The sequence below is a fragment of the Oryctolagus cuniculus genome, chromosome 15, assembly GCF_051225735.1.
Source record: "Oryctolagus cuniculus isolate XC-2025 breed Fujian yellow rabbit chromosome 15, ASM5122573v1, whole genome shotgun sequence".
NCBI lineage: Eukaryota > Metazoa > Chordata > Mammalia > Lagomorpha > Leporidae > Oryctolagus > Oryctolagus cuniculus.
Genome location: NC_142881.1, coordinates 15,296,056 through 15,322,169, shown reverse-complemented (window position 1 = coordinate 15,322,169; position 26,114 = coordinate 15,296,056). Strand labels below are relative to the sequence as shown.

General features: G+C 42.9%; 1 protein-coding gene across 11 annotated transcripts in view; it reads left to right on the top strand.

Annotated features, from left to right (window-relative positions):
* Window positions 1-11,034: 11,034 nt before the first annotated feature.
* TRUB1 (TruB pseudouridine synthase family member 1) overlaps window positions 11,035-26,114 on the top strand; it is an 89,327-nt gene continuing 74,247 nt past the window's right edge. For 2 of the 11 annotated variants that reach the window (XM_089314262.1, XM_089314260.1), the window contains exons 1-3: window positions 11,035-11,120; window positions 11,215-11,255; window positions 18,351-18,449. In XM_089314262.1, coding sequence (XP_089170388.1) covers window positions 18,359-18,449 — 91 coding nt within the window. In that variant the 5' untranslated portion in view covers window positions 11,035-11,120; window positions 11,215-11,255; window positions 18,351-18,358. Of the gene's footprint in view, window positions 11,121-11,214; window positions 11,256-14,357; window positions 15,124-18,350; window positions 18,450-26,114 lie in introns of those variants that run through there. The other 9 variants (XR_016221935.1, XM_002718725.6, XR_016221936.1 and 6 more) reach the window with 6 other exon arrangements.

The following is a 26,114-nucleotide window of genomic DNA, read 5'->3' as shown; positions in this document are numbered from 1 at the left end:
ATCAAGTCTTGTCATCTTTTGTTCACTCCCCCGTTAAATTGGTGTGTCCCAAAGCCACACTCCTTCATACTTCGGCTGCAGAGCCCAGTGCTGAGAATATGGTTTAATGAGCATCCACTGACCGACTGATTGTCCAATATCTGCAGTGCGGTGTCTGATGCCAAATGAAAGAGAGTGACCCTGCGTTGATCCCTCCTTGGCAGCTGACCAGAGAATTCACATCGCATCCATTCCAACTTCTGCAAGTTCTGATGAAGCACTTTATGAAATTCATTAACCAGAGCTTCGAAGACCTCCAATTTCCCACTGCTTGCTTCGCCTTTTTTCTCTTTCTTTTGTTTTCCTTCCTTCTTTTGTACTCTCCTCCCTTCCTTTTCTTTCCTCTTCACACCCATCAGCCTTTATTGTTGCACACTAAGCTAGAAGCTGGGGCATGCGTGTGCGCGCGCACACACACACATACATGTCCCTCCAACAACCTGCCTCTAACAAGCCCCTATTTTACTGAGCTGCCATTTGCAATAATGATATTGCCATTGATTGCATATTCACCTCATTTCAGATGCACTTTAATGTATAACTTAATAGATTTTGAGTATTATCTAATGTATTGCCTTTAATCTCTACAATTTTATGAGGAAGTCATTATGACCAGCCTATTGTACAGATTAAGGAAAAAAGCACAGAGTGGTTAAGCAACTTGTCAAAACTACACAGCTAGAAAATTGACAGATTGGGATTCATATTCAGGCCCTGTTCCAAAATCTGTGTTTATTCCACAGTAATATTCCTTGCCTAGAAAGGGGAAGAAGACCTCCGCAGGAGGAGACGTTTGTTGACCACTGCATTAGCGAGGGATCCTTCTCCCAGGGAAGATTTCCCTGGTGCAGGGCGTCTCGTGTGATTGCAATGTATAAGGGTGCACACTTGAAGCCCATAAGGCAATACGACGATGCACAGAGGAAATGGTTTGGGTCAGTGCTGCTGAAAGCCTGATCAGAAGACTGAAGCCAGTAGTGAAGTATGTTGCATGTGACGAGACGATTACAGGAACAGAATACGCATTTAGGAAATTTAATAGCGATTTTATAGTGCATAATAATTGCACATTGTATTTGGGCCTTTGTAAATGGCATTTTTCTAGCGGTTCATTTTTACTGTATTTTACAAAGGTATCCATCTGCTATGCACTGAACTTTTAAAAACCTGGCTCTTCACCGCAGGCAGTGTGAGAAGCATTGGTTTTGGTCATTCTGAATAGAAATATGAAATATTGAAATCAGGTTTAAAAAGTACCAAAATGAGCTCCAGTTATACCACTAAGGTTTCCAGAACAGACCGTTTCTTTCACCTGGCCTGTTACCAATATACAGAGGGTCCCTGCCTTACCACGGGCTGTCTTAGAACTTTTTAGCTTTATGATTAATAATGTGAAAGTAATGCACATTCAGTAGAAACTGTGTTTCAAGTCTTGAATTTGGATCTTTTCCCTGGCTGCGGACAGGATGTACAATCCTCTCGCGATGCTGGGTGCGGCGGCTCGCGGCAGCTCCTGGCCACACTCACCGTGAAGGGAAGCAGCCCGCACACTAGGCCATACTGCATGGATGAGCTGTGGTGTTCGGTGGGTTGGGTGCATTCAATGAATTTTCGACTTACGATATGTGGGCTTGTGTGGGCATCACTCTACCGTAAGTCAAGGAATATCTGCACTTGCCAGTACTGGGTCACTCAAGAAGGGGCCCATGCCCCAGAATTCCTTGTGTGTGGAACCTGGAACAAATGCTCCGTTTCCAGGGCTTGTTTGATGAATGTTGAATGAGCCAGTTACCAGAGACACATGAGGTAAAAATGTTGCCAAGTATTTTTTTTTTTTAATTAAAAATTTTAAAATTTATTTGAGAGGCAGAGAGAGAGAGAGAGAGAGAGAGAGAGAGAGAGAAAATGAACACTCCCATCCAGTGGTACATTTCAAAGGTCAGGGATAGGCTTGGCTAAAGCACAGAATTGGGAACTCAATCCATGTGGTTGGCAGAAAGCCAATTACTTGTGCCATCACTCCTGCCGCCCAGAGTCTTCATGGCAGAGAAACTGAAGCCAGGAACTGGAGCCAGGAATTGAATCCCAGGCATTCCAGTGTGGGATAGGATCGTCTTAACTGGTGAGGCCCAGCACTCACTTCCTGTATTTCTCAGGGAAAAAGAAATTAGCATGGACACCATTGGTGAACCTTCCAGTACTTCTGATCACAGGATGTAGTGATGGACACTGACACTTTCACAGGGCGTCATTTGCATACTACAACAATTAAGAGATATGCCCTGTCCCTGACCACGGAGGACTATCCCAGGGACTCATACAAGACAATAGGATTCTCTCAGGCCGCTCTCTGGGCAGGATATAGACACATAATTTGATACTTGGAAGAAACATCCTGGACAATTTATGTAGCCAGGAATCAGAATTGGCTTATTCATGACTTCTAAGGGAAGTCATGCATTTAAGGAGTCAGTTATTGCTGCTGGTGATAAAATGCGGCTGCTGGCAGAAAATGCTATTTTATGAACGCTTCCAAAAGAATTCTTCCCCTGAACCCCGAACGATAATATATTTAAGATTTCAATTGTATGTGCCATTTTCTTATTTTCAGAGCTGTGTCCCGGCAGTGAAAACATCTGCCGCTTCTAGTGACACCTTAACTGGAGCTGATAGAGTTCATTTTCTGCTGGTTGGTGACAAGCATGACTTCTTCGCAGACAATTCTGAGGACAGTAGTTGTGTGGCTGGCCCTGCCCACCGAGAACAGCAACAAGCTCAAGACTGCTCTTTTATCTGTGCCTGAAGAAGCTTGCAGGATGACTCAGGGCCAGGGCAGAATAAGCTCTAGAGATTGCTTCTTGCAAACCCCGAAAATGGGAGGAAGATTAATGGCCGGCGAAGTCAGACTGCAGATTATAACTCTCTTCAGGCAGGTTATAAAGGTCCCCTGACAAAACTACAAGGTGGAGGAGGTGAGGAAAGAGGAAGGCTATGTGGTTGCTTTCAAAGCCATTTATCAGGAAAAAAAATCTCTCAAGAAAGTGACACCAGGACTGAAAATTCTTGTTGGCATCCCTCTCTATTATATGCTGGAATGGGAACTAAATGTAATCAGCAGATAGAATTTATGCACATGAAACATGTAGACATTAGGTATGCATGTTTAATCAAGTAAGCTGGCTATAAACTCTGAAATGGATCAAGGATAAAGCTTCATACACATATGATCTTGTCCTGTGTTTGATGGATTGGACAGATTGCCAGTTTTGTAAATACCATAGGGACCCCAACTCTCTGATAAAATATGGAATATTTGCTTTGAAATATAGACAGCAGGTTTCTAATATTCTAAAAAAGAGCACACACACACACAGAGTTGTGACCCCTGAAATAAATGTTCATTATCCATGAACAATTTGTTAGGTTGGCTATCATCTTTAGCAAAATAGGCTACAATAAGTCAGTTCAGCCACTGACTGAGGTGTCATAGCCAATTTGCAAACCAGATAGATGCAAACCTTAAATTCCCATGTTAGAGATAGAGAAGCAGATCAAAGCCCAGTGACACTGAGTTTGGTGGTGATCTTAAACAGATTAAGAAAATGTTCTTTTTTTTTTTCTCTTCTGAAACTCTGTGAGGTCAAAGTCAAATAAGTTTCATTTCAGGGAGAAGGACCAGGTGTTCATGGCAAATAGTTCATGTTCAAAGTAGGACAATGGCATAGAAAAAAGGGGAAGAATAATATTTATTGCAGATATATGACATGAGGGTGAGTCAGAGGTTATTCTTGAAGTTTCTATTATAAAGTCCATACTGTAATAAGTATATAATATACTACATGAAATTCAGTGTTAAATAGTACAAGAGTAATTGTAGGATTCGTATTCCAGCTTTATTTGTTTGGAAATGTTTTCCCATACTAAAGGCTAACCACAAGAATCTAGAAACTTAAGAAGATATGTCTTGGCTCTAAAAATGGGAACATTTTTTTGTTTTCCAAATTGGCCAAAACATTCAGATTTTTTTTGAAGTTGTAGACTAGATAGCAAATCAAAGATTAAGAGGAAACTATCCAAACCTTCTTCCTTACCCCATAATGAATCATATATCTACAAACAATTAAAACATTAAAAAGGAAGATCAGGATTTTCTAAATTCAATTGAGTAATAATAGGTAAGGGTAAAGCCTTCAGGAGGTTTGAGATAAATGACAGAGGGCACTTAGCCTCTAGGCACAATCCTGCTAAATAAGAGGCTTTTCATTCAACCTGGTAATGAGCAGCATCTATCACCTCTGTCTCGGAGGCTGGCCTTAAAGCCGTCCTCAAGTGGAGAACATTATTAAACGTTTAAAGAAAACTGAAGTCTCCGAAAGACATTTCCCCAGCCTATGATCATGTAGATTAATCAATGAAGACAATTTATACATTATCTTTGGAATGTAACTAGAGAATGGTTTTAAATAGTCCATTCCAAATCCTCAGAGCCTACTTAAAAACAGATCTGATAGCACTTGTGTCAAGCTGTTTATAAAAATGACTCTATTTGCAGTAGGGGTCAATATGAGAGTTATTTTATGTGTCTATCCCCAAGCAAGTACATAATAAATGTTTGTTATACAAATGAATGCTAATAACATAAAAACATCAGATATAGTGTTCCTTTGACAGCATTAAAAACATTCTAGCAATCTCAGAATAGTCTATTATATTGTATTTGTAATCTACCTATCATATACAATCACTTATATGTAATTTAAAGTCTATATTTTTATATTCCTAATTCAGTTTAATAATATTTCAGCCTTTCTCATTGTGTAAGTCTGTTTCATTGGAGACTTTAGTAAATGTCCTAGACAGCATTGTGTGCATGTAGGGAATCAATTATGCCCTTTGAATGAATGTTCTGAGAGACCAAGAATAATTACAATGGGGTGGATGGGTAAGTGGCACAGCTACTAAGTTGTCCTGCTGGGGGACACCCACTTCCATATCACAGTGTCTGGTTTGAGTTCCAGCTCCTCCACTTCAGATCCAGCTTCCTATTTTGCATACCCAGGAGGCAGCAGATGATGGCTCAGGTATTTGGGTCCCTGCCACCCATGTGGGAGACCTGGATTGAGTTCTGGGCTCCTGCCTTTGGTCTGGCCCAGCCTTGGCAGTTGGGGAGTGAATCAGTGAAGGGAAGGGAAGGGAAGGTATCTTTCTGTCTGTCTCTGCCTCTCTGTCTTTCAAATACACACACACACACACACACACACACACACATACACACACGGAAAAAGTAATTACAGGGATTTCTTTATGAACCTCAAAGCCAAAAAATTCAAATACTCTTATACATTGTAAAATACTTTTCTCATCCTAGGACTTTTTGCATAGCATCCCCTGTTTTCTACCTCTTTTCCCTTTACATTTTTTACATTTGTTTTATTCTGGAGTCTTGGGTTAGGGAGGCAGGGCATACTGCTTCCTTTTGCTTATTATTATAGAAAGGTGCTGCACGTTTTTTGATAGAGAGGTTGAGTGAGCCAGCACTGGCAGGGGAACTAGCTTTTACCACCAGATGAGCCAGCCAAGAGAGCAACACTAATTTATTTGAATGGACATGGGTTGACAGTGCCATAAAGAGGTATTGGTATAGCTTAATGGAACAAACCGTCAAGGAAATGTAGGTTGGGCGTAGTGTGATTTGGCAAGCATCAGAGAGTGTCCATGGTCACGGTATCTCTCGGTACAAATCTGGACCATTGTGTGTTGCATTCTTCTGCTAAAATGTGAACGTCCCTAGAAGAGTGACATCAAACTATCAGCAGGTGTTAATAACAGATTGAAATCACTGATATTCAAGTATTCTGCCCTTATTTTAAAAAAAGCAACAGGTTTGATGGCTTAACAAAATCCTTTCCTGGGGACAGTTCGTCATATTATGTTCTTATCACATTGAGGAGATCAAGGACAAGGAAAGACCCAGAATATGAAGTGCTGGCTAGAGTTAACCACGTGGAAACTCCTTCATTCCAGACGTGATAATTTTGCTACTGCTTCCAAGATTACATTAGCTATTCTAGTGGCCTTTTTAGATTCACAAAGAGCTCATATTGCACTCACATAAGGCTCATTCTAGACTTAAATCCCCAAAACTTTTTCACTTGAGTTCATTCCAAACTGTTTTATATGATTTGTTTTAAGAATTAGTTTTTAGCATTCACACTCTAGGCGCTAATGGTCATCTCTGTAAGAATGTTAAGTCCAGGCTAGGTCTCTGACCTCTCTGTGTGGGTGTTGGTTAGGATTATGGACTTTGGGTTCAGGGGAATGTGATCTACTACATTGAACTGCCATGTATCAGTTGTTGGATCTTCAGTGAGCTGCTTAATCTTTTTGAGCCTCAATTTCCTTGTCTTTATGTTGTAATAATACTTCTCAGTGTAGTTAGATGAGTTGCAAGGGGTTGAGTGAATTACTGTGCTAATCACCATGCCTGGCACATAGTAAGTACTCAGAATTTATCAGTTTGGAAGCTGCATCTATTCTCAAATGTATCTGCACTCTTTTCTCAGCTTCTTGTCAGTGGTAAATGATGCATACATTTCTTCTGTATCTCCGTCCAACACAATGATACTTACATGTTTGATCAGGAGGGGGCCCAGATGTTTTGTGACACAACATTACAATTCTCTCTTTGGGAGATCCATTAAACATGATCCTTCTCCAAAAGGCATTCCATGTGACTTTTTCTTTTCTTTTTTTTTTTTTTTCTTTTTTAACAGAGTTAGACAGTGAGAGAGAGCGAGACAGAGAGAAAGGTCTTCCTTCCATTGGTTCACTCCCCAAATGGCTGCCACAGCTGGTGCTGCACGGATCCGAAGCCAGGAGCCAGGTGCTTCTTCCTTGTCTCCCATGCAGGTGCAGGGGCCCAAGCACCTGGGCCATCCTCCATTGCCCTCCTGGGCCACAGCAGAAAGCTGGACTGGAAGAGGAGCAACCAGGACTAGAACCCGGCACCCAAATGGGATGCCTGTGTTGCAGGCGGAGGATTAACCAAGTGAGCCAGGGCACCGGCCCCACCATGTAACTTTTTCTTACGATGCCTACATTTCTGCTTTTTGTTCTTAAAAATATTGTGATAACTTTTATCAAACAGGTTAATTAAGTACAGATAAACTATGGCTACTGATTTCCTTCTCTTACCAGTCCAGTAATCATATCAAAGAAGGGACTGAATTAGTCTAACATGACTGGTTTAAAAGGACTTCTGATGGTGGAAACTTTGCCTTCCAGCAACTGGCAGATAGAAGAAACTTGATACATATTTGCTGAGTTCCAAACTCCAGGAAAGGAGAGATGGGGATTGTTTGTTTGCTACTAACTCTTCATTTATCTTCCTGATAAATGTTTGTTGAATTAAACCAACCCATTCTGTAGTGGGCATTGTGGCTTAGAGGGTTAAGCCACTCCTTGAGAGGGCTGCCTACCATATTGGAGTGCCTGGTTTGTGTACTTGCTACTCTGTTTCCGATCTGGTTTCCTGCTAATGTGCCTGGGAAAGCAGTGGATGATGGCCCAAGTGCTTGGGCCTCTGGTACCCATGTAGCAGCAGGATGGAGTGCCTAGTTCCTAGCTTCCACCTAGCCCAGATCTGGCTGTTGTCAGCATCTGAGGAGTAACCTAGTGGATGGAGGATCTCTTTCTTTCTCTCACTTTCTGTCACTTTGCTTTTCAAATAAATAAATCTAAATTTTTAAATACCCATTCTTTATTTTTAATGATCACCACTTCCTATTTATACAACTGTTTTTGTAGGAACCTATTCTAGAATCTCACCCAGGTTTATTATTTGGTAGTTTGTCAAATCTTTCTTTAATTTCATTTGAAAATTGAAATAATATTTACCTAGATTGCATCTCCTGGAATTATGCCAAGAAATAGTTCCCCATTGTCCCTCTAAGATCTGTGGCAGTAGACATTGTAGGCTTTGGAAGATTTGGAGTGAAGTTGGGTTCTTTTGCCAGCATATGTACTACGCAACAAAGGGCTATTCAAACCTTGTACATTCCAAAGACAAGACTGGCCCTTTGCTGAATCCTGGGAGACAACCTTTGAGCCCTTAGATATCCCAGCTGACAAGACTGTTTTTGAATGTGTGAGGTCTTGGGCCACCACCGGATCAGTTGGACCTCTGTGGGGCTGAAGACTGAGTAGCTAAGGCCAGCCATGGAGGCAGTGTGTCTCCGTGACTGAGCTCCAATAAAAACCCTGGACACTAAGGCTCAGCTGAGCTTCCCTGATTGGTGACACTTCACACATGTTGTCACGTTCAGTGCTAGGAGAGCTAAGCACTGTCTGTGCGCTCTCATCAGAGAGGATAACTGGACGCTTCTGCTTGGTTTCTCCTGGACTTCATACCTTGTGCTGATTTTAACAAATACGCTTTCAATAATCAAAACAGAAATAATAAACTAAAATTATGGCTTTTTCAGATCCTTGAGTCTTTCTAGAGAATCTAGCCTGAAGTTGGTCTTGCGCACCACAATGTACCCATTGACTCTATGCTAGCTATGTGCACTTGATCAAATTAGCTAACCTCATTTTGCTTCTGTTTCCTTTCCTGTAAAATAGATAATAAGAATATTCACCTTGTGGTGATGTTTCAGCATCAAGTCTATATATAATTTTCTTCACAAGTATAATTGAGTGTTGCTATAGAAATTCCAGGAAAAAGTTAAGTGTCAGCACATAGCATATATTCAACAAAAGTTTGTTCTTTTAAGCAAAAGTTCCATATTCCCCTTCCCCCACCCCAGGCTGTGATTGTCTGGACCAGTAAGTCTGCCCCACTTAGTACGCGGAGTTGTTCTCTTGCAGCCCTTCACCTCATAGACATCATTCTCCTGTTGTCAAATGTTTGCTCTTCCTGCTTCCACTCCCAAATCATCCAAAGAAGTCAGACAGACTGGGAAGCTTTGCTTGGCTTGTGTGATCCATCACTTTTGTTTTCTTCATTGGAAGCAGTAAATCTTTCTCTTTTTGATCTTTCTTCAGATTCCTTTTTGTTTTCTTTTTAACATCTGTGGAATTTTTTCCTATTTCAAGATTCTTTGGCTGTTAGCTTTTCTGGACTTATTCCCACATATTTATGATGATTTGTATAATATTCTTGTATTATCTACTCTTTCTTTTAATAAAGATACTTCCTTTGCTTAATCTTAAGATTTATTTTACTGTCACTATTTTAACTAATTACAAAAGGAATATATGAAAAGAATTAAAACATTCTAAATATTTATATAATAGAAAAGAACACTTTCTCCAAGTCTATCTTTAAAGATATCACAATCTATTTCCTTTAGACTTCTCAGCTCACAGCAGAGTTCCTCATGCAACCAACCATTTTCTTCTCTGTTAGGATAATTTTCAGTGGCATAGACTAAATGTCAAATTTCATGATGGAAATTATGGAAAGGTGCTTCCATCTGTTCTCTGAACTTTTGTAAACAATACCTTTCTTGTGTCTCCTCTCTTGAGAGAGAGAGAGAGAGAGAGAGAGGTCTTCCATCTGCTGGTTCACTCCCCAAATGGCTGCAATGGTCAGGGCTGGGCCAGGCTGCTTCATCCAGGTCTCCCACATGGGTGCAGGGGCTTAAGCACTTGGGCCATTTTCCGCTACTTTCCCAGGTGCATTGGCAGGGAGCTGGATCGGAAGTAGAGCAACTGGGACTTGAACTGGCACCCGTATGGGTTGCCGGTGTCACAGATGACAGTTTAACCCTCTGTGCCACAGTGCAGGCCCCTCCCATTTCTTCTATCTAGGTTTGACTTCCTTCAGCTTTCTCCTACTTATTATCAGTTTTTATGGCTCAGCTTTTAAAAGGAAGGATTTGAACTACTCTTCAAAGAGTTTCTGGGAAATGGAATTAAAAGGGAAGTTTATTTGGGTGCACAATTTTTTGAGATCCATATAGATTTTCATATGCATCACGCACTCCTTTTTGATTCCACCATCAATAGGAAGCCACACAGGTAGACAACATTTTCGGAAGTTAGGGATCACAGATGTGTCCCAAGAATCAGCCTTGAGAGAGTCAGAGGCAGATTTAGAATCCAGCTGATTGTTGAACCTTCTTACCAACTCGTGGGGGACATCAGTAGTTGAGGACAACATGGAAACTGGTTTAGAAAGCTGGAATCTTATTAGACAGCATTGGGTGACTGTATTCTCTTTGTCTCTATTATATATATATATATATATATATATACACACACACACACACATATGAGACCATATAGTCCATAGATATACATATATGGGACCATGGCATTTGAAGGCAGGTGGGTAAGCTGCCTTTGAAATACTACCTATTATTTTGTGTGTTCAGGACTCCACTTTAAAGGAACTGGCACTAACGCCCTTTTATGGAGGCTTCTACTGGAGCTACCATGTTCATTCACGCTTTTATTCAACAAAATTTACCAGGGGCTGCATGTGACACATTCTAGGATCTGGAGGTACCGCAATGAGTAAAACATCTCCGTCCTCACACAGCTCAGGTTCTGGTAGAGAGACTTACACATTAAGCAAAATGAATATGTAGTTTGCCAGATGAGACAGGTGCTAGAGAAAAATAAGGCAGGAAAGTGAGGCAGGAAAGTGCTGTGGTAGGGATAGAATGGGCAAGGTGCTGTGTTTTACAGATAGTCAGGAGTGACTTCAACCAGAGGACTTTTAGAATTGGGTCAACACAGGATGGTTTAAATTGAGGGTGTGGAATAAGGAGTGGGGGAAAAGGCCTGTTAGAAGCAAGAGAGAAGAAGGTAAAAGAAGGATGTATAGCCAGAGAAAGAGACAGAGAGAAGGGGAGACAGAGATGGAGAGAACTTCCTCGGTTCTGATGAGTAGCTCAGATAAATCCTTTTATTCCCTCCCCTCCCCTGCCCAAGCTGTTTTCTGTTGCTTCTAACCAGAGACCCGACTCATTTGTGAAGAGTAAGTTCACCTGTGAATTCGCAGTTTCCCACTGTGGGAGATGTTGGTTGCCTCAGAAGATGAGAGCTTGGCATTTCTGATGCCAAGAATTCAGGTTTGAAGCAGAGTAGAATGGCTTTTGCTGTGTCCTAGCATCCCAGAAACCAAGTGTGTGATAACTGTCTATTTCGTTGTTTTCTTTAAATCAGGTTATCTCTGATTTTCCACTGGGTTGGGGAAGAATCCGAAGGTAAGCATTATTTGTCACTCTTGACTCTGCCCTTCCTTGGCCTTTCCCACCCTAGAGTCACAGGGAGTTAGAGAAACTTACTGCTCTCTACACAACCAGGAAAGAGTCTACTCTCCAAGTCTCTGTTGTTCAAGCCTGCAACCTTTCCTTAAAGTCCCTGGCTCTCAGTTCTGTGCTAAGAGGAGAAAATAGAAATGTTTTTATGAGGCTGAAGGATGCCTTACACCCTAGGGTGCAGCCATCCCTTCTGAAGTGTTGCCACTTTTTTGGAAAGGGGAAAATCTTGAAGCAGGCTTAATGCCAATATTTCAGTTTCCCTCTCCTTATTCTCACAATAATTCTCTTCTCTTCTGGCCTCCAAGACACTCTCCTGCATAATCTTTTCAGTTAGCCTAGGCTTTTATAATAGCCCAGTGCCTTCCTTCTAAAGGTTTCATCACTTCCCAGACCCTTTTTACAGTTCCAAATATTGTGGTATTTATACACGGACTCGACCCGTGAGGCTTGCACATTGCTGGGATGGTGGGGTGACGGTGTTCTACAAGAAGCGCCGGAGACAAGTTTCAGTGAGTGTCCGCTTTATTAATGACCACGCACACTTTTAAAGGGCAGGCAGAAGGGGTGTAACTAATTCAGGGCAATATTAATTCTATAGGATAGAACTGATATTGGTGCCACTATGCTTCTCCAATCAGCTGATTGGCAGAAGACGGGGGTCGAGGGAAATGTGCCTGGGGCTCCTGCCGCCTGCCGGCAGTCAAGCTAACTGTATGGGCTAGGCAGACAGTCTCCCAGGATCTCCCTCTATTTGTCTGTCTGTCTATCTATCTATCGATAACATATAAGTAACAACACACATATATATGTGTAATAACATACACATATATTATATATATATGTAATAATAACCCTGCTTTCACAATTTTAAGTGTATAGTTCTGTGGCATTAAGTATTTCACACTGGTTTGTACCCCAAGGTTTCATTAGAGTCTAGTGATCTAATTGAAATGCGGGAGGGGTGAAAATATAGGCAGAGGGGCCAGTGCCATGGCACAGCAGGTTAAGGTGCCACTTGCAGTGCTGGCATCCCATATGGGAACTGGTTCGTGTCCCAGCTGATCCACTTCAGACCCATTTTCCTGCTGGTGCACCTGGGAAGGTAGCAGATGATAGCCCAAGTGCTTGGGCCCCTGCCACCCATGTGGGAGACCTGCATGCAGCTCCTGGATCCTGGCTCCCAGCTTTGACCTGGCCTAGTCCAGACTATTTGGGGAATGAACCAGTGAGTGGAAGATCTCTCTATATCTCTCTCTCTGTGTCTCTCCTTCTCTCTCTCTCTCTAACTCTGCCTTTCAAAGAAACAAATGATCCTAATAAAAATATAGGCAGAAATAAATATTATATTTATTATTGCTTATTTATTTGTTTGAAAGAGGTTGCAACCACTAGCTCACTCTCCAAATGCTCAAAGAACCAAGTCTTGGGCAAAACCAAAGCCAGGAGCCAGAAACTCAATCCAGCTTTCTGGGTCTCCATGCAGGGACGGACCCAGGTAACTGAGCCATTGATTACCTGCTGCCTCCCAGAATGCACATCAGCAGGAAGCTGGAACCAGGAGCAGAGCCAGGACTTAAACCCAGACAGTCCAAATGGGATGCGGATAGTCCAAGTGATGTCTTCACTGTCACCAAACACCCACCCTGAGTATTGTATTTAAGCTACTGTTTTTCATGCATTTGTTGCATGAATGGGAGCACATTAAAATGGGGTCCCCCATTGGGTGATTCTGAGTACCTAGGAGGAATCATTAGATATTAGATATTAATGCCTAAGAGGATGATGAGAAGAAAGGGTGGATGTAGGAAAACAGTGAATACAAACTCTCACACAGTGCTCACAATACCATTTACTGTGTCTGGAGCAGATGTGACATGAGAAATTGTCCTCCACTCTATTGTGTACTAGAACTAAAACAATATTCCTGAATTTTGTTGGGGGGGAGTGAATAACTTTAAAAAAAAAAGATTTATTTATTTATTTGAAAGAGTGACACACAGAGAGAAGGAGAGGCAGAGAGAAAGAGAGAGAGAGAGAGAGAGAGAGAGAGAGAGAGAGGTCTTCCATCTGCTGGTTCACCCCCCAATTGGCCACAACGGCCAGAGTTGAGCGGATCAGAAGCCACGGGTCAGGAACTTCTTCCATGTCTCCCATGCGGATGCAGGAGCCCAAGGACTTGGGCCATCTTCTATTGCTTTCTCAGGCCATTGCAGAGAGCTGGATTGGAAGAGGAGTAGCTGGGTCTTGAACCAGTGTCCATATGGGATGTTCGCACTGCGGAGGGCGGCCTTATCCGCTATGCCACAGTGCCAGTTCCGGAGTGAATAACTTTTAAAGAGAAGGTCTCTAATAGAAAGTGATTTATGAATTGCAATAATACCTTTTCACATCTAACTGACGTTTGTTTAGGAATGCAACCCCAGTTACTGTTAAAAATCTTAGACTTATGAAGAAACCACAGTGGGGCAGAGGGCTCTTGGAGGTGCATAGGGGTGCCCAAGGGTAATCAAAATAAGACAAAGTAAGGTGCTATTGGTTTGGCCTAGAAGTTTGGGAAAATGAATATCTTGTGTTCATTTATTCATTCCCGAATATTTATGTAAGCGCTGACTACATGAGGCACTTGGGATACTCAGGGCACAGGGCCCGTGGCTTCCTTGCGCCAATACAGTTTACATTGTGAGGTGTATTTTAATTCTGAGCGGTGATTCCAAGAACACAACCCAACGAATGACGCGCTGAGGCGAGGACGCCGCGAGCAAAGGCCGAATTTCAAGTCTGCTATTCTTGGATGTTGGGTTCTCTTAGTTCTGGAGGCGGGGTGGCAGCAGGAAGTGAGAGTCCTTGCTTGAAACACTGCTTTGGCGTTTGGGTAAGCAGCTCGGGACTGCAGCTCCGAATTACCCCTGCGTAACTAACCCCACGAAGAGGACAGAAGCAGTGGAAAGAAATGACTTCATCAAGCCCGCAGAGGCCAGTAACGAAAGCCGTGGACTACACTTCCCACAAGCCCTTGCGATTCCCCTCCTGCCTTCCCAGCTTCGAAGTCTGGGAAAGAGAAGGGTGTCGGGCGCGCTTTGGTGCGTCATCCGCATGCGCCTCCAGGATAAAAAGCCCGCCTGGGTTAGAAAAGCATGGCAGCTACCGAGGTAGAGATCGGGCCGGCTGTGGAAAGAGCCCCAGTGCCTGAAACGGCAGAAACAGCAGCAGGCACGGCCACAACCTCGCCAGCGACGGCTGCTGCCGCGATAGTTGCGGCAGCGGCCAGGACCGGAACCGAAGCCACGGCCTCCAAGGCCGCTTTGGCTACCAAGCTGCTGTCCCTGAGCGGCGTGTTCGCCGTGCGCAAGCCCAAAGGGCCCACTTCAGCCGAGCTGCTGAATCGGTTGAAGCAGAAGCTGTTGGCAGGTACTGCAGCCCGGGTGGGGCCCGGGCTGAGGCGGTCGCCGCGAGAGGGGAAGCACACCGGGCTTTTTGCGACGCCCGTGGATAAAGAGATAAAAGAAAGGGAGAATGGCAACTGATTGAACTCTGGACCGAAGTGTGAGGCATCTGGGGCCTGGCCTTGCCCAGCTGTGATCTCCTGTAGCCTGGTGGGCAGTCGTTCTTAAGGGGGGAAAGAAAACTGAGCAATCCCCAAGTATAACCCATAAGCCTCTGCCATTGGACGTGCGGACCGACTTTCATGTTCCGATCTCTCAAGAGGCTTTTGTTGGTTCCTGTGGATGAGGCCCAGCCAAAGGAAGCACTGGCTCTGTACCCCCAAAACTGCATCTTGGCCAAGACTTACTGCACTGGTTTCCACATTTTAGTAAGCATAAACATTTCCTAAAGTTGCAGATGCTAATCCCTGTCCTAGAAATTGTGGTTATGAAGATCTAGGTTATTTTTAGGAAATTCGTTTTTACGCAAGAGATTCTGGCGTAAGTCTGTGCCACGTTTTTGAGGACCACTAAATAGAACTTGGTCACTTTTCTCAGAGTGTTCTTTTTGCGTTTGTTTATTCATATACACCGGAGAAGTATTAGGAAAACCCGAAGGATCACACAGTTCATCAGGACAGAGTTCATCTCAGAGAGTGGCTTCAAAGAATCAGGTTTATTGGTCGCCTACACTCAGCCAGAGCTACAGTGTCCTGTAGAAACAGGAAGGTGAAAGATGTGGTCTCTTCCTTTAACTGAGCTCATAGCCTAGTAATTTCTCCAGCCTTTGGTGATAGAACGAGCTGGGTTAAGGCCCTCTGGAATTTGGCCCTAGCCTGTCTTGCCATTAAATCAGTACAAGAACTTTTACAATTTTTTTTTAAGATCTATTTATTTATTTAAAAGGCAGAGTTACAGAGAGAGAGGAGAGGGAGAGAGAGAGAGGGAGGGAGAGAGAGAGAGAGAGAGAGAGAGAGAGGTCGGTCCTCCATCTGCTGGTTCACTCCCCAAATGGCTGCAATGACCAGAGCTGGGCCACTCTGAAGCCAGGAGCCAGGAGCTTCTTCCAGGTCTCCCACGTGGGTGCAGTTGCCCAAGTGGGCCATTTTCTGCTGCTTTCCCAGGCCATAGCCGAGAGCTGGATTGGAAGTGGAGCAGTTGGGACTCAATCCGGTGCCCATATGGGATGCTGGCACTGCAGGTGGTGACTTTACCTGCTATGCCACAGCACCGGCCCCAAACTTTTACAGGATGGCTGTCAAACTACATGTTTTTAAAATGCAAGAGCAAATTATTCTGATAGGAATTTGTTTATTATAACTGGCACAATACAGGTTTAAATGTGTAGATATACTCTTAGGGGTGTTTAATTTCCCTGTGATTCCTACTCATTCTTTTGTTAAGCTTTCCTTATACTCTATTGCCTGTAAGCATGATTCATAAAGCATGGTGTTGAAGCCAGGAAGTACTTCAAGGGTGAGCATTGTGGTGCTGTCGTCGTTTTTCCCCTTTAAAGAATTGCTGCTTTCATTGGCCCAATTTGTTAGCTGAACTACAGCGCTTTTGATCCTCAGGGTAATGATTACTATTCTCTCAGACAAGTTTCTGGCAGAATCAAAGCCATAACCTGGCCTTTTACTTAAAATTTCTTGTTGAAACTAGGTCAAAACTGATTGTTTCAAGGCTGTTGCTATGCCATTTTCTGGAAGCTACTCATTCAGATGTAGACATTCTCATTATTCTGTATTTCTTATTGCTTGTGATTGATCTATTCTATATTTGTGTTAGCTGGGCTGGGGCTTTCCAAATGCCATTCTCGCTACATAGAATTCCCTGGACAGGTTCTTAAAAGATAGCCACAGTCTGATGGAGCCAGATTTGACAACCACATATTTAGGCCATAGCCAGTGGTTGTGGCCTCCAGTAACTTTCCTTGCCTTTCCTTAAATTTGATTCCTGTTGTACTACAATCCCCACCTTCTCTCAATCCTTCAGGGCCTGAATTAATGATCATTCATCCATGAATACTTGGTTCAGTGGAGTAAACCAAATTCTGATATTGTAGTGGTATATGTGTGCAAGTTAGAGATAAAATTGGGCACAAGGAAGACAGGGAATGTATAAAGCCTCGTCAAGTTGCAGATACAGAGTTCCCCAGAAGGTTTCTATAAACTCATGGGTGAGGATCCCCAGTGGGTTACAGTGGAAGGGGAAGCATGGGAAGTCTGGGCCTGGTCTTAGAGGTTTCCGTCAAAGCAGACAGTCATGCCTTCCCGAGCAGGATGATGTCATGGTCAGAGTGACACCAGGACTGTTTCAGTTACCAGGCTTCTGACAGTTACACTGTAGGCTCAGCAGCCCAGCCATCCTGTTGGCCATTTAATCTGACTTCTTTACTTCTGTTGCTTTGCTTCCCCCGTCCTCCTTTTCATGTCCTTTCACCCTGTTTTCTATCTTCTCAGTGCCAGTGCTGATAAGATTTGATGGGATTGGGGATCTTGATCAGTCCAGCTGTTCCTGCTCCTTTCTCCTTCATCATTCAAAGTCTAGTAGCCAGTGTTCCCAGTCCCTTGTTGTGTGTAGTCATGGTCTTGTTGACCTCACTGTGTTTGTAGTTCCCATTGCATTTTCAGATAACATTATTTCATTTTTATCTTTACAGTAGTAATATGAGATAAGCCAGGTTTGGCGTCCTCTTTTTTAGAAATCTAAATGTTTCAAAATGCCATCTACTTCCCATATAACCTTTTGTTGGGCTTATCTTCTTGAATGAACTGAGTTTTGATTAGGAAATGGGACAATGAGTCCAGGTAGTTGGGGAACACAGCGTACCTAGATGTAGCCCTGCATGAATGTGCATGGAGGTGGCTGTGGCAGTCTCGTTAGAACACCATGGAATGGAAACGACTTAGAGGTGGAAAGTGAAGACTTTTGAAGCTAGCTGTCCCTATCAAACTTAACTTCTGACAGCCCACTCCTATCAGGGATTTACTGATTTTGTTTGTTTGTTTATTTGTTTTGCAGGTTAGCATTTCTCTCTCTATTTATTTGAAAGAGTTACAGAAAGAGGCAGAGACAGAGATCTTTCATCCCCTGATTCACTCCCCAAGTGGCTGCAGTGGAGCCAGGAGCTTCTTCTGGGGCTCCCACATGGGTGCAGAAGCCCAAGCACTTGGGCCATCTTTCACTGCTTTTCCCAGGCCATTAGCAGGGGAGCAGAATTGGAAACAGAGCAGCCAGTTCCCATATGGGATGCAGGTGTCAGAAGTGGCAGCTTTACCCGCGGTGCTACAATGCTGACCCCAGGTTAGCTTATGTATTTACAGACATTTTTAAAAATGAATTTTTCTTTAGGAAGTGAATTTTAGTTTCAAGGTTATTAATTTTGGAATACCATTTCTTTGTAATTTAGGGAGTATTTGTACATTTTGAAATCTGTTCCTTGCTGGTAATGTGGTCATATTCCTAATATTCCTAATACATCAAGTTTGTATAACACTTTTTGTTTTGAATACAATTGCACCTCTTCCCTCCCCCCCCCCCCCCCCCGTATTTATGGAGAGCCTACTTCTTTTACTTTAGTAATTATCTTTTTTCATCCCAACTACTCTCATAGAAGCTGGAATGCCTCATAAAGAATGGACCAAAAGGAAAAAACAGACTTTGAAGATTGGGCACGGAGGGACTCTAGACAGTGCAGCCGGAGGAGTACTAGGTAAGAAGCAGAACAAGAAGTTTAATATAACTCATTTAATATCAGAAATAAAGTGTCGGTTGAGAGCCATGATTAAGGCGTTACTATCAGTTTACTTTGGAATGTTTCAGATTGGCTGGATTTTTAAGAGATGTCATCTTTTAAAGAAGCCCTGAAGTTAACAGAGCATGCCTGAAATTGCTGTCTTTAGAAAGACCTACCCCTCGGCTAGCCTCTGGGAACTTGGGGAGTGCTCCCACCTTTTCCTTCTGATGAGGATTGTTTGCTGTGTCTTGGCTGTGTGAACACCTGCTTTTCTTCTAGGAACCTGGAATTTTGTTGTATTACACCAGGCAGAAGGTACCAGGGTGACCATTCCTTCAACCCACCAATTAAAAACCTGAACACTGAGTTTTAGATGAGCTTCCTGGAGATAACCATTGTAAATGTGCTTCTGCTTTTCTCACTGTTGGAGAGAGGAGCATATTCAAGTGTCCCAGCCTCACAGGAGGGACAGAATGAGGAAGCAGGTTCATGGTTTCTCTGATGTCTCTTCCCTTGATGATCCAGCTGTGTATTCGTGCTATAGGACTGTCGTCAAGCTTAGCCACATGTGATTCTTTGAACAAGGACTGATCTTGGGGATTGCTTGCATCTGTTCTGCATCGGTCTAAACTCATTTCTGAGTCCAGCTGTCTTGAGAAAGTGAACCATATAGTTCATTCTTTTTTTTTTTTTTTTTTTTAAGATTTATTTATTTATTTGAAAGGCATAGTTTCAGAGAGACAGAGATATCCTCCATCTGCTGGCTCACTCCCCAAAATGGTCAGCTGGGGCTGGGCCAGGCTGAAGCCTGGAGCCTGGAATTCCATCTGGGTCTCCCATGTGGGTGGCAGGGGGCCAAGGACTTGGGCCATCATCCACTGCCTTCCCAAGCGCATTAGCAGGAGCTGGATTGGAAGTGGAGCAGCTGGAACTTGCACTGCACCCATAAGGGAAGCTGGCATCACAGGCAGCAGCTTAACTGGCTATGCCATAACATCAGCCCCGACCGTATAGTGCTTGACAGGAAGTCTTTTCTCCTAGAGATGTATTAGTGGGCCACTCAATGCCTATGGAGGAAAAATTGGTACAGTTGACTGAGGGGAGAAAAATCATTTATTCTCTGTTTCACATCTGGTAGAGGCTCAGAAGTTTCTGTTTATGGATGGCTAGAGTGTGTCGCCACATGCTAGGATATATTTTCGAAGCTTTTTCTGTAGCTGAATCCATAGTCACAGAAATACATACATTGGCATTATCTCCCGTCACCACTACCTTTGCCTCCTTCCCCACATGCTAGAAACAGACTTTTATGGACCATTACTTACCCTTTCATGTGCTCTGCTATTCTGTATTTCACATAATTTCATTTTTTGAAAATATTGATCTGGAGGTTGGCATTGAGCCCAGTGGTTAAGATGCCCACATCAGAGTGCCTGGGTCTGATTCCTGGCTCCGGCTCCAGTGACTTCAGCTTCCTGCTAAGGCAGACACTTGTGGCTAAGCTTGACGACAGTCCTATAGCACGAATACACAGCTGGATCATCAAGGGAAGAGACATCAGAGAAACCATGAACCTGCTTCCTCATTCTGTCCCTCCTGTGAGGCTGGGACACTTGATTATGCTCCTCTCTCCAACAGTGAGAAAAGCAGAAGCACATTTACAATGGTTGTCTCCAGTAGTGGTGGCTCAAGCAGTTGAGTTCCTGCCACTCATGCGGGAGACCTGGATGGCATTTCTGGCTTTCAGCTTCAACTCAGTTTGTATGCATTTGGGGAGTGAACCAATGGATAGGAGCAATCTGTCTCTTTCTCTCCCACATAAATAAAAATTTAACAACAACAAAAAAGATACAAATGTTGATCTGGAACCCATTAAGTTGATTTCATGATACACTAATGTGTTTTGACTTACATTTTCTAGAATACTGTGCTATAATATCCAATCCATTTTTTTTTTTTTAAGATTTATTTATTTATTTGAAAGAGTTACAGAGAGAGGAGAGACAGAGAGAGAGAGTTCTTCCATCCACTGGTTCACTCCCCAGTTTGCCACAACTGCTGGAGCTGAGCCGATCCAAAGCCAGGAGCCAGGAGCTTCTTCTGGGTCCCCTACATAGGTGCAGGGGCCCAAGGACTTGGGCCATCGTCCACTGCTTTCCCAGGCCACAGCAGAGAGCTGGATCAGAAGAGGAGCAGCTGGGACTAGAACCGATGCCCATATGGGATGCCAGCGCTTCAGGCCAGGGCATTAACCCGCTGTGCCACAGCGCCAGCCCCTATCCAGTCCATTTTATTAGAGCTAAAATTAGATAAAAACAAACCAAAACCTTATCAGAGCTATCAAATGGAAATGCATGTTTATTTAAAAGAAAAGGATAAAATTGATGAAGGAAATGATTTTTTTCCAAGAAAATTAGACTATAGATTTTAGTTCATGTTGGCAAAAATATTGTTAATTGCGGTGTAGCAAAAATCAGTAGAAAATACACTTTCCTGAATTAGAACACTTGAATAGGCAAATTCTGACAATTTAAAGTTTCAGACTCATCTAAAAAATCAATGATAGCAAGTATTCATTGAACACTTACTGTGTATGAGGTCCTTGATTTAGGGCATTCATAAAGTTTGTGCTTTAATCCTTGGTGTAACCTTTAAGGTAAGTATTATTATGGTTTGAATATCTCTTATATGACATGCTTGGTACTAGAAGCACTTTTGATTTTTTTCAGACTTTAAAATATTTGTGTATATGTGATGAGACACCTTGGGGAGGAGACCCAAGTCTAAACATGATATTCATTTATGTTTCATTTACACCTTACACACATGGCCTGAAGGTAATTTTGTACAATATTTTTAGTGCATCTGTGTTTTGACTGTGGCCTCCATTTGAGGGCTTAATTTATATTTGGTGACACTTCTATGATGATATAGTATGTTTATGTGTCAAATTTATTAATTCTTTGTCTAATACTTATGGTTTCTAATGAAAAATAAAAATTTTAAAAATTGTATGTATTTAGTCACAGAATAAGAGATATTTATTGTGTTAAGTGGCAGTTTTGAGGACTGGCGCCGCGGCTCACTAGGCTAATCCTCCGCCTGCGGCGCCGGCACACCTGGTTCTAGTCCCAGTCGGGGCACCGGATTCTGTCCCGGTTGCCCCCCTTCCAGTCCAGTCTCTGCTGTGGCCAGGGAGTGCAGTGGAGGATGGCCCAAGTGCTTGGGCCCTGCACCCGCATGGGAGACCAGGAGAAGCACCTGGCTCCTGGCTTTGGATCATCGTGGTGTGCCAGTTGCAGTGGCCATTGAGGGGTGAACCAACAGAAAAGGAAGACTTTTCTCTCTATCTCTCACTGTCCACTCCCTGTCAAAAAAAAAAAAAAAAAAAAAGCAGTTTTGTGAATTTATGAGAAATTACTTTTATTTATTTATTTTTATTTATTTAAAGAGAGAGTCACCCTTCCCTGTGCTGGTTTCCCTGTGCTTGGCGCTGCATACATTTGGGGAGTGAAGTCAGGAGCTTAGAACTCGATCTGTCTCTCCATGTGGGTGGCAGGGACCCAGGTGCTTGCACCATTACCTGTTAACACTCAGGGTTCGTGCATTAGCAGGAGTCTAGAATCAGAAGCAGACCCGGGACTCAAACTTATGAACTCCAATATAGGATGTAGGCATCCCGTGTGGAGTCTCAACCGCTGTGCCAGACACCTACCGGTGAGTAGCAGGGAAGCAGAGGCAGGTTTTTAAGCCTCAGCAAGAGAGGAGGAGGGGCAAAGAGAGAATCCTTAACATAACGTTGAGTTCAAAGGTCTTTAGAGCCACCCTCCAGTTCTAGGAGGGTTCACTCGAAGGGTCTCCTTAATGACACACCCAGCATATTTCAGTTGTGCTAAAATGTCCACATCCAGGTTGTTGTCCGGACTGCTCCTGCAGAGTAAACCCTGTCAAAGCAGTCACAGGGAGGGGAGCAGTCACTCTGAGCGCCAGTCAGATCAGCCCCGCACACCTAAACAGGACTTAAATGACCACTAGTCCCAAAGGGCCTCTGCACAGGGCTTTGCAGGTGACAACAGCGAGTGACCGTTTGTCTCCACCAAATCTTCCCCAGCCTCAAGCCCCTATTTACAATTCCCAGAAAAGGCTGCCCACAACTTAGTGGCACGAGTCTCCTCCATGCCCACCTGCCGACCACCACCCACCCACACTGGACACCACCGAGGTTTATTTATTTATTTGAAAATCAGAGCTACATTGAGAGAAGGAGAGACAAAGAGAGATTGATCTTCCATCCTCTGGTTCACTCCTCAGGTGGCTGCAATGGCCAGGGCTGAGCTGGGCTGAAGCCTGGAGCCAGGAGCTTCATCTGGGTCTCCCATGTGAATGGCCTGGGGCCAACACTTGGGCCATCCTCAGCTGCTTTTCCCAGGCCATTAACAGGGAGCTGGTTCGGAAGTGAATCAGCTGGGACAGGAACCAGTGCCTGTATGGAATGCTGGTGTTGCAGCCAGTGGCTTAACCCAGCACTCCACAATTCTGGCCCCCAGATTATCTTAATTTCCCACATACTTTTTTGAAGTCCCTTTGTATACCCATTCATCATGAATCACTTAAAATGGAAACTAAATTTCTCTATGCTACTTTAAAATTGTTTTTAAAGTTCTAAAGAACTTAAAAAAGTAGTGGACAAATTTAAAAAAACACCCAAAAAGGTTGAAAAGTAAAAAGACTTACTCATTTTCCATCCTCTAGCAATAATCACTGCTAACATTTTGCTATGTTCTCTTCTAGCTTTTTGTCTATACAATTTTTTTAAAGATTTATTTATTTGTTTGAAAGTTAGAGTTACACAGAGAAAAGGAGAGGCAGAGAAATAGAGAGGTCTTCCATCTGCTGGTTCACTCCCCAACTGGCCACAATGGCCAGAGCTGCGCCAAAGCTGCGCTGATCCGAAGCCAGGAGCCAGGAGCTTCCTCCGTGTCTCCCACGTGGGTGCAGGGGCCCAAAACTTGGGCCATCTCCTACTGCTTTCCCAGCTCATAGCAGAGAGCTGGACTGGAAGTGGAACAGCTGGGACTCGAACCGGTGCCCATATGAGATGCTGGCACTCATCTCTAAAAAAAAATGTTGATCTCTACTGTGTGTACTTATATGTCCTTTAAGCCTTATAAGCATTTTTTGTTAGTTACAAACTACTGTTAGCATTTTTTTAACTTTTATTTAATGAATAAATTTATTTAATGAATAAATATCCAAAGTACAGAATATGGATTACAATGGCTTCCCCCCATAACGTCCCTCCAACCCGCAACCCTCTCCTTATCCACTCCCTCTCCCCTTCCATTCACATCAAGATTCATTTTCTATTCTCTTTATATACAGAAGATCAGTTTAGCATACATTAAGTAAAGATTTCATACTGTTAGCATTTTTAACAACTTAATAGTATGCTGTCAGTGTAGGTAAAGAACAATTCATTTATTTCTGTATTTGAGACCATTGATGTTATAACTAGAATTTTGTTAGAACTGATTTTGTGAAGAACACCTTTATGAATAGAACATTGTCTTGGATTAAAATAGATTCCTAGAATTGTAAACCTACAAATCTTCTAAGATGATCAAAAGCATGTTAGAACCGTAATAATGGCAGTAGGAACTCCAACTGTAGAAAAGTTTGGCAATAAAAGTATATAGTACTCTTGCTTCTCTTGAAGTAGCTCTTCTCATAAGCAAATTCTGTCTTTCTGATTTGAGAATGGAATAGTAGAACACTGGATAGGTTTTGGAGATACCAGATTTTTTACACAGAAGACAATTGAGCGAGCACAGGAAATTTGGGAGCTAGCAAAAAGTTAGTAATCATGACATAGTGCCTAGAAGACTCTGTTCTGTAAGTCGTCCACACTTTACCAGAACACGCGTTTTTCTCCCACTTTTTTGTTTTTTGTTTTTTGTTTTTTTTTTTCTTCATCTAAGCTGCTCATCTCTGTTGTCACCTTTAGTTGTAGAAATTTTGCTGACCTTTGTGGGTTCAGGTGAAATTCTGTCTCCCGCAATGAAGCCTGTACACTTGCTCTTTTATGCTCCTAATGTAAAACTTCCTTCATTCTCTGTAGTTTTTGTTAACATTCAGGTAGATTAAGTACAGTAAGTACTTACACAATAAATAATAAAATTTTGAGTGTTTTGGAGAAAAAAGCTAAGTAAAAATTCTGTTCATGACACTGTCCCTGGAATTTGTATTCATATCCTCAATTGAAAAGCTGTGGTTGACTGGGTCCCAAATGCAGATAATTTTTCTGCATATCACTGCTGAATTACTCTTCCAAAATTCTGCCTGCACTGTTAATTTCAGTGGGCCTTGATTTTTCTTAGATATAAAATGAGAGAGTCACCCTGGGTATGATATGATCTTTTAAATTTTATCATTCTGGATCAGTTCGCTAGCTTAGGAGCCATCATCAGTTCAGCTTATCTACCATGATACAGTCAAGCTTGTCATCTGCTTTTAAGACACCCTAAACGTTGGTTGGAAACCCCTTGTGCTCATCCTTATATCTGAGAATTCGTGCAGTTTCTTCCTTCTTTAGAACATGCTTCCATTCTGTGTTCACGTTCCATACATCCTTCAAGACCTACCTGGGACTGGTGGAAATGCTTGAATGATGCATTCTTTGGCCTCCCTACAGTGCCCTCCACTTCTCTTCATTTTGACGTTTGATCATACACTAGCATCGTGTTGTTTGGCATTAGTCACTCATTAACTCAGGCAGCAATTTTGAGCATCGTGATTTTCTATATTTGATTTTCCCACCGAGCCTATAAGCTCTTTCAAAATAAGGAAATGTCTTTCAGATTTCTTTGTGGTCCTAGTAGAAATATTGCTCTTTGAAAAAAAAAAAATAAAGTTGGTTTTCTTTCTTTCTTTCTTTCTTTTTTTTTTTTGCAAGAAGTATTCCTCTTGGGACTGTTTGCATGGTGGCTGTTCAAAAAATACTGATTGGGGATTCAGTTGAATGGAGCCAAATTCCATTGAATCTTTATTATCATTCAAGGTTTTTGTCTGATCAGTATCAATAGGTCTTGTCATCTGAAGAGTCTTGTGCCCTTTAGAGGATACTGAGGCAGACAGTTTTGATCTTTGTCATTCAACTGGTCTGAATACTGAGAGAAAAAGGAGCAGTGGGAGTGTGTGTCATAGAAGTTAGAGGTGGTTGGGAGGAGACTTAATGAATGAGAGGAGACTTAAGCTAGACTTTGAAAGATGAATTTTGAATACTAAGGAGTTGGTACTATTGGAAGCTTTTGGCTCCTACTAAGATTTGTTGGGGGGCATTCTAGTCTGCAAAATGGGGTCTCAAGAAATGGTATGAATCAGGGGCTGGCATTGTGGTACAGTGGGTTAAGCTGCCACCTGCTTCGTTGCCATCTGCTTCACATGCATCCCATGAGTGCCAGTTTGAGTCCTGACTGCTCCACTTCCTATCCAGCTCCCTGCTAGTTAGTGCACCTGGGAAGGCAGCAGAAGATGGCCATACTTGGAGTTCCAGGTTTCTGGCTTGACCCAGCCCTGGCCATTGCAGCCATCTGGGAAGTGAACCAGCAGATGGAAGATTCCTCTCTGTCTCTCCCTCTCTCT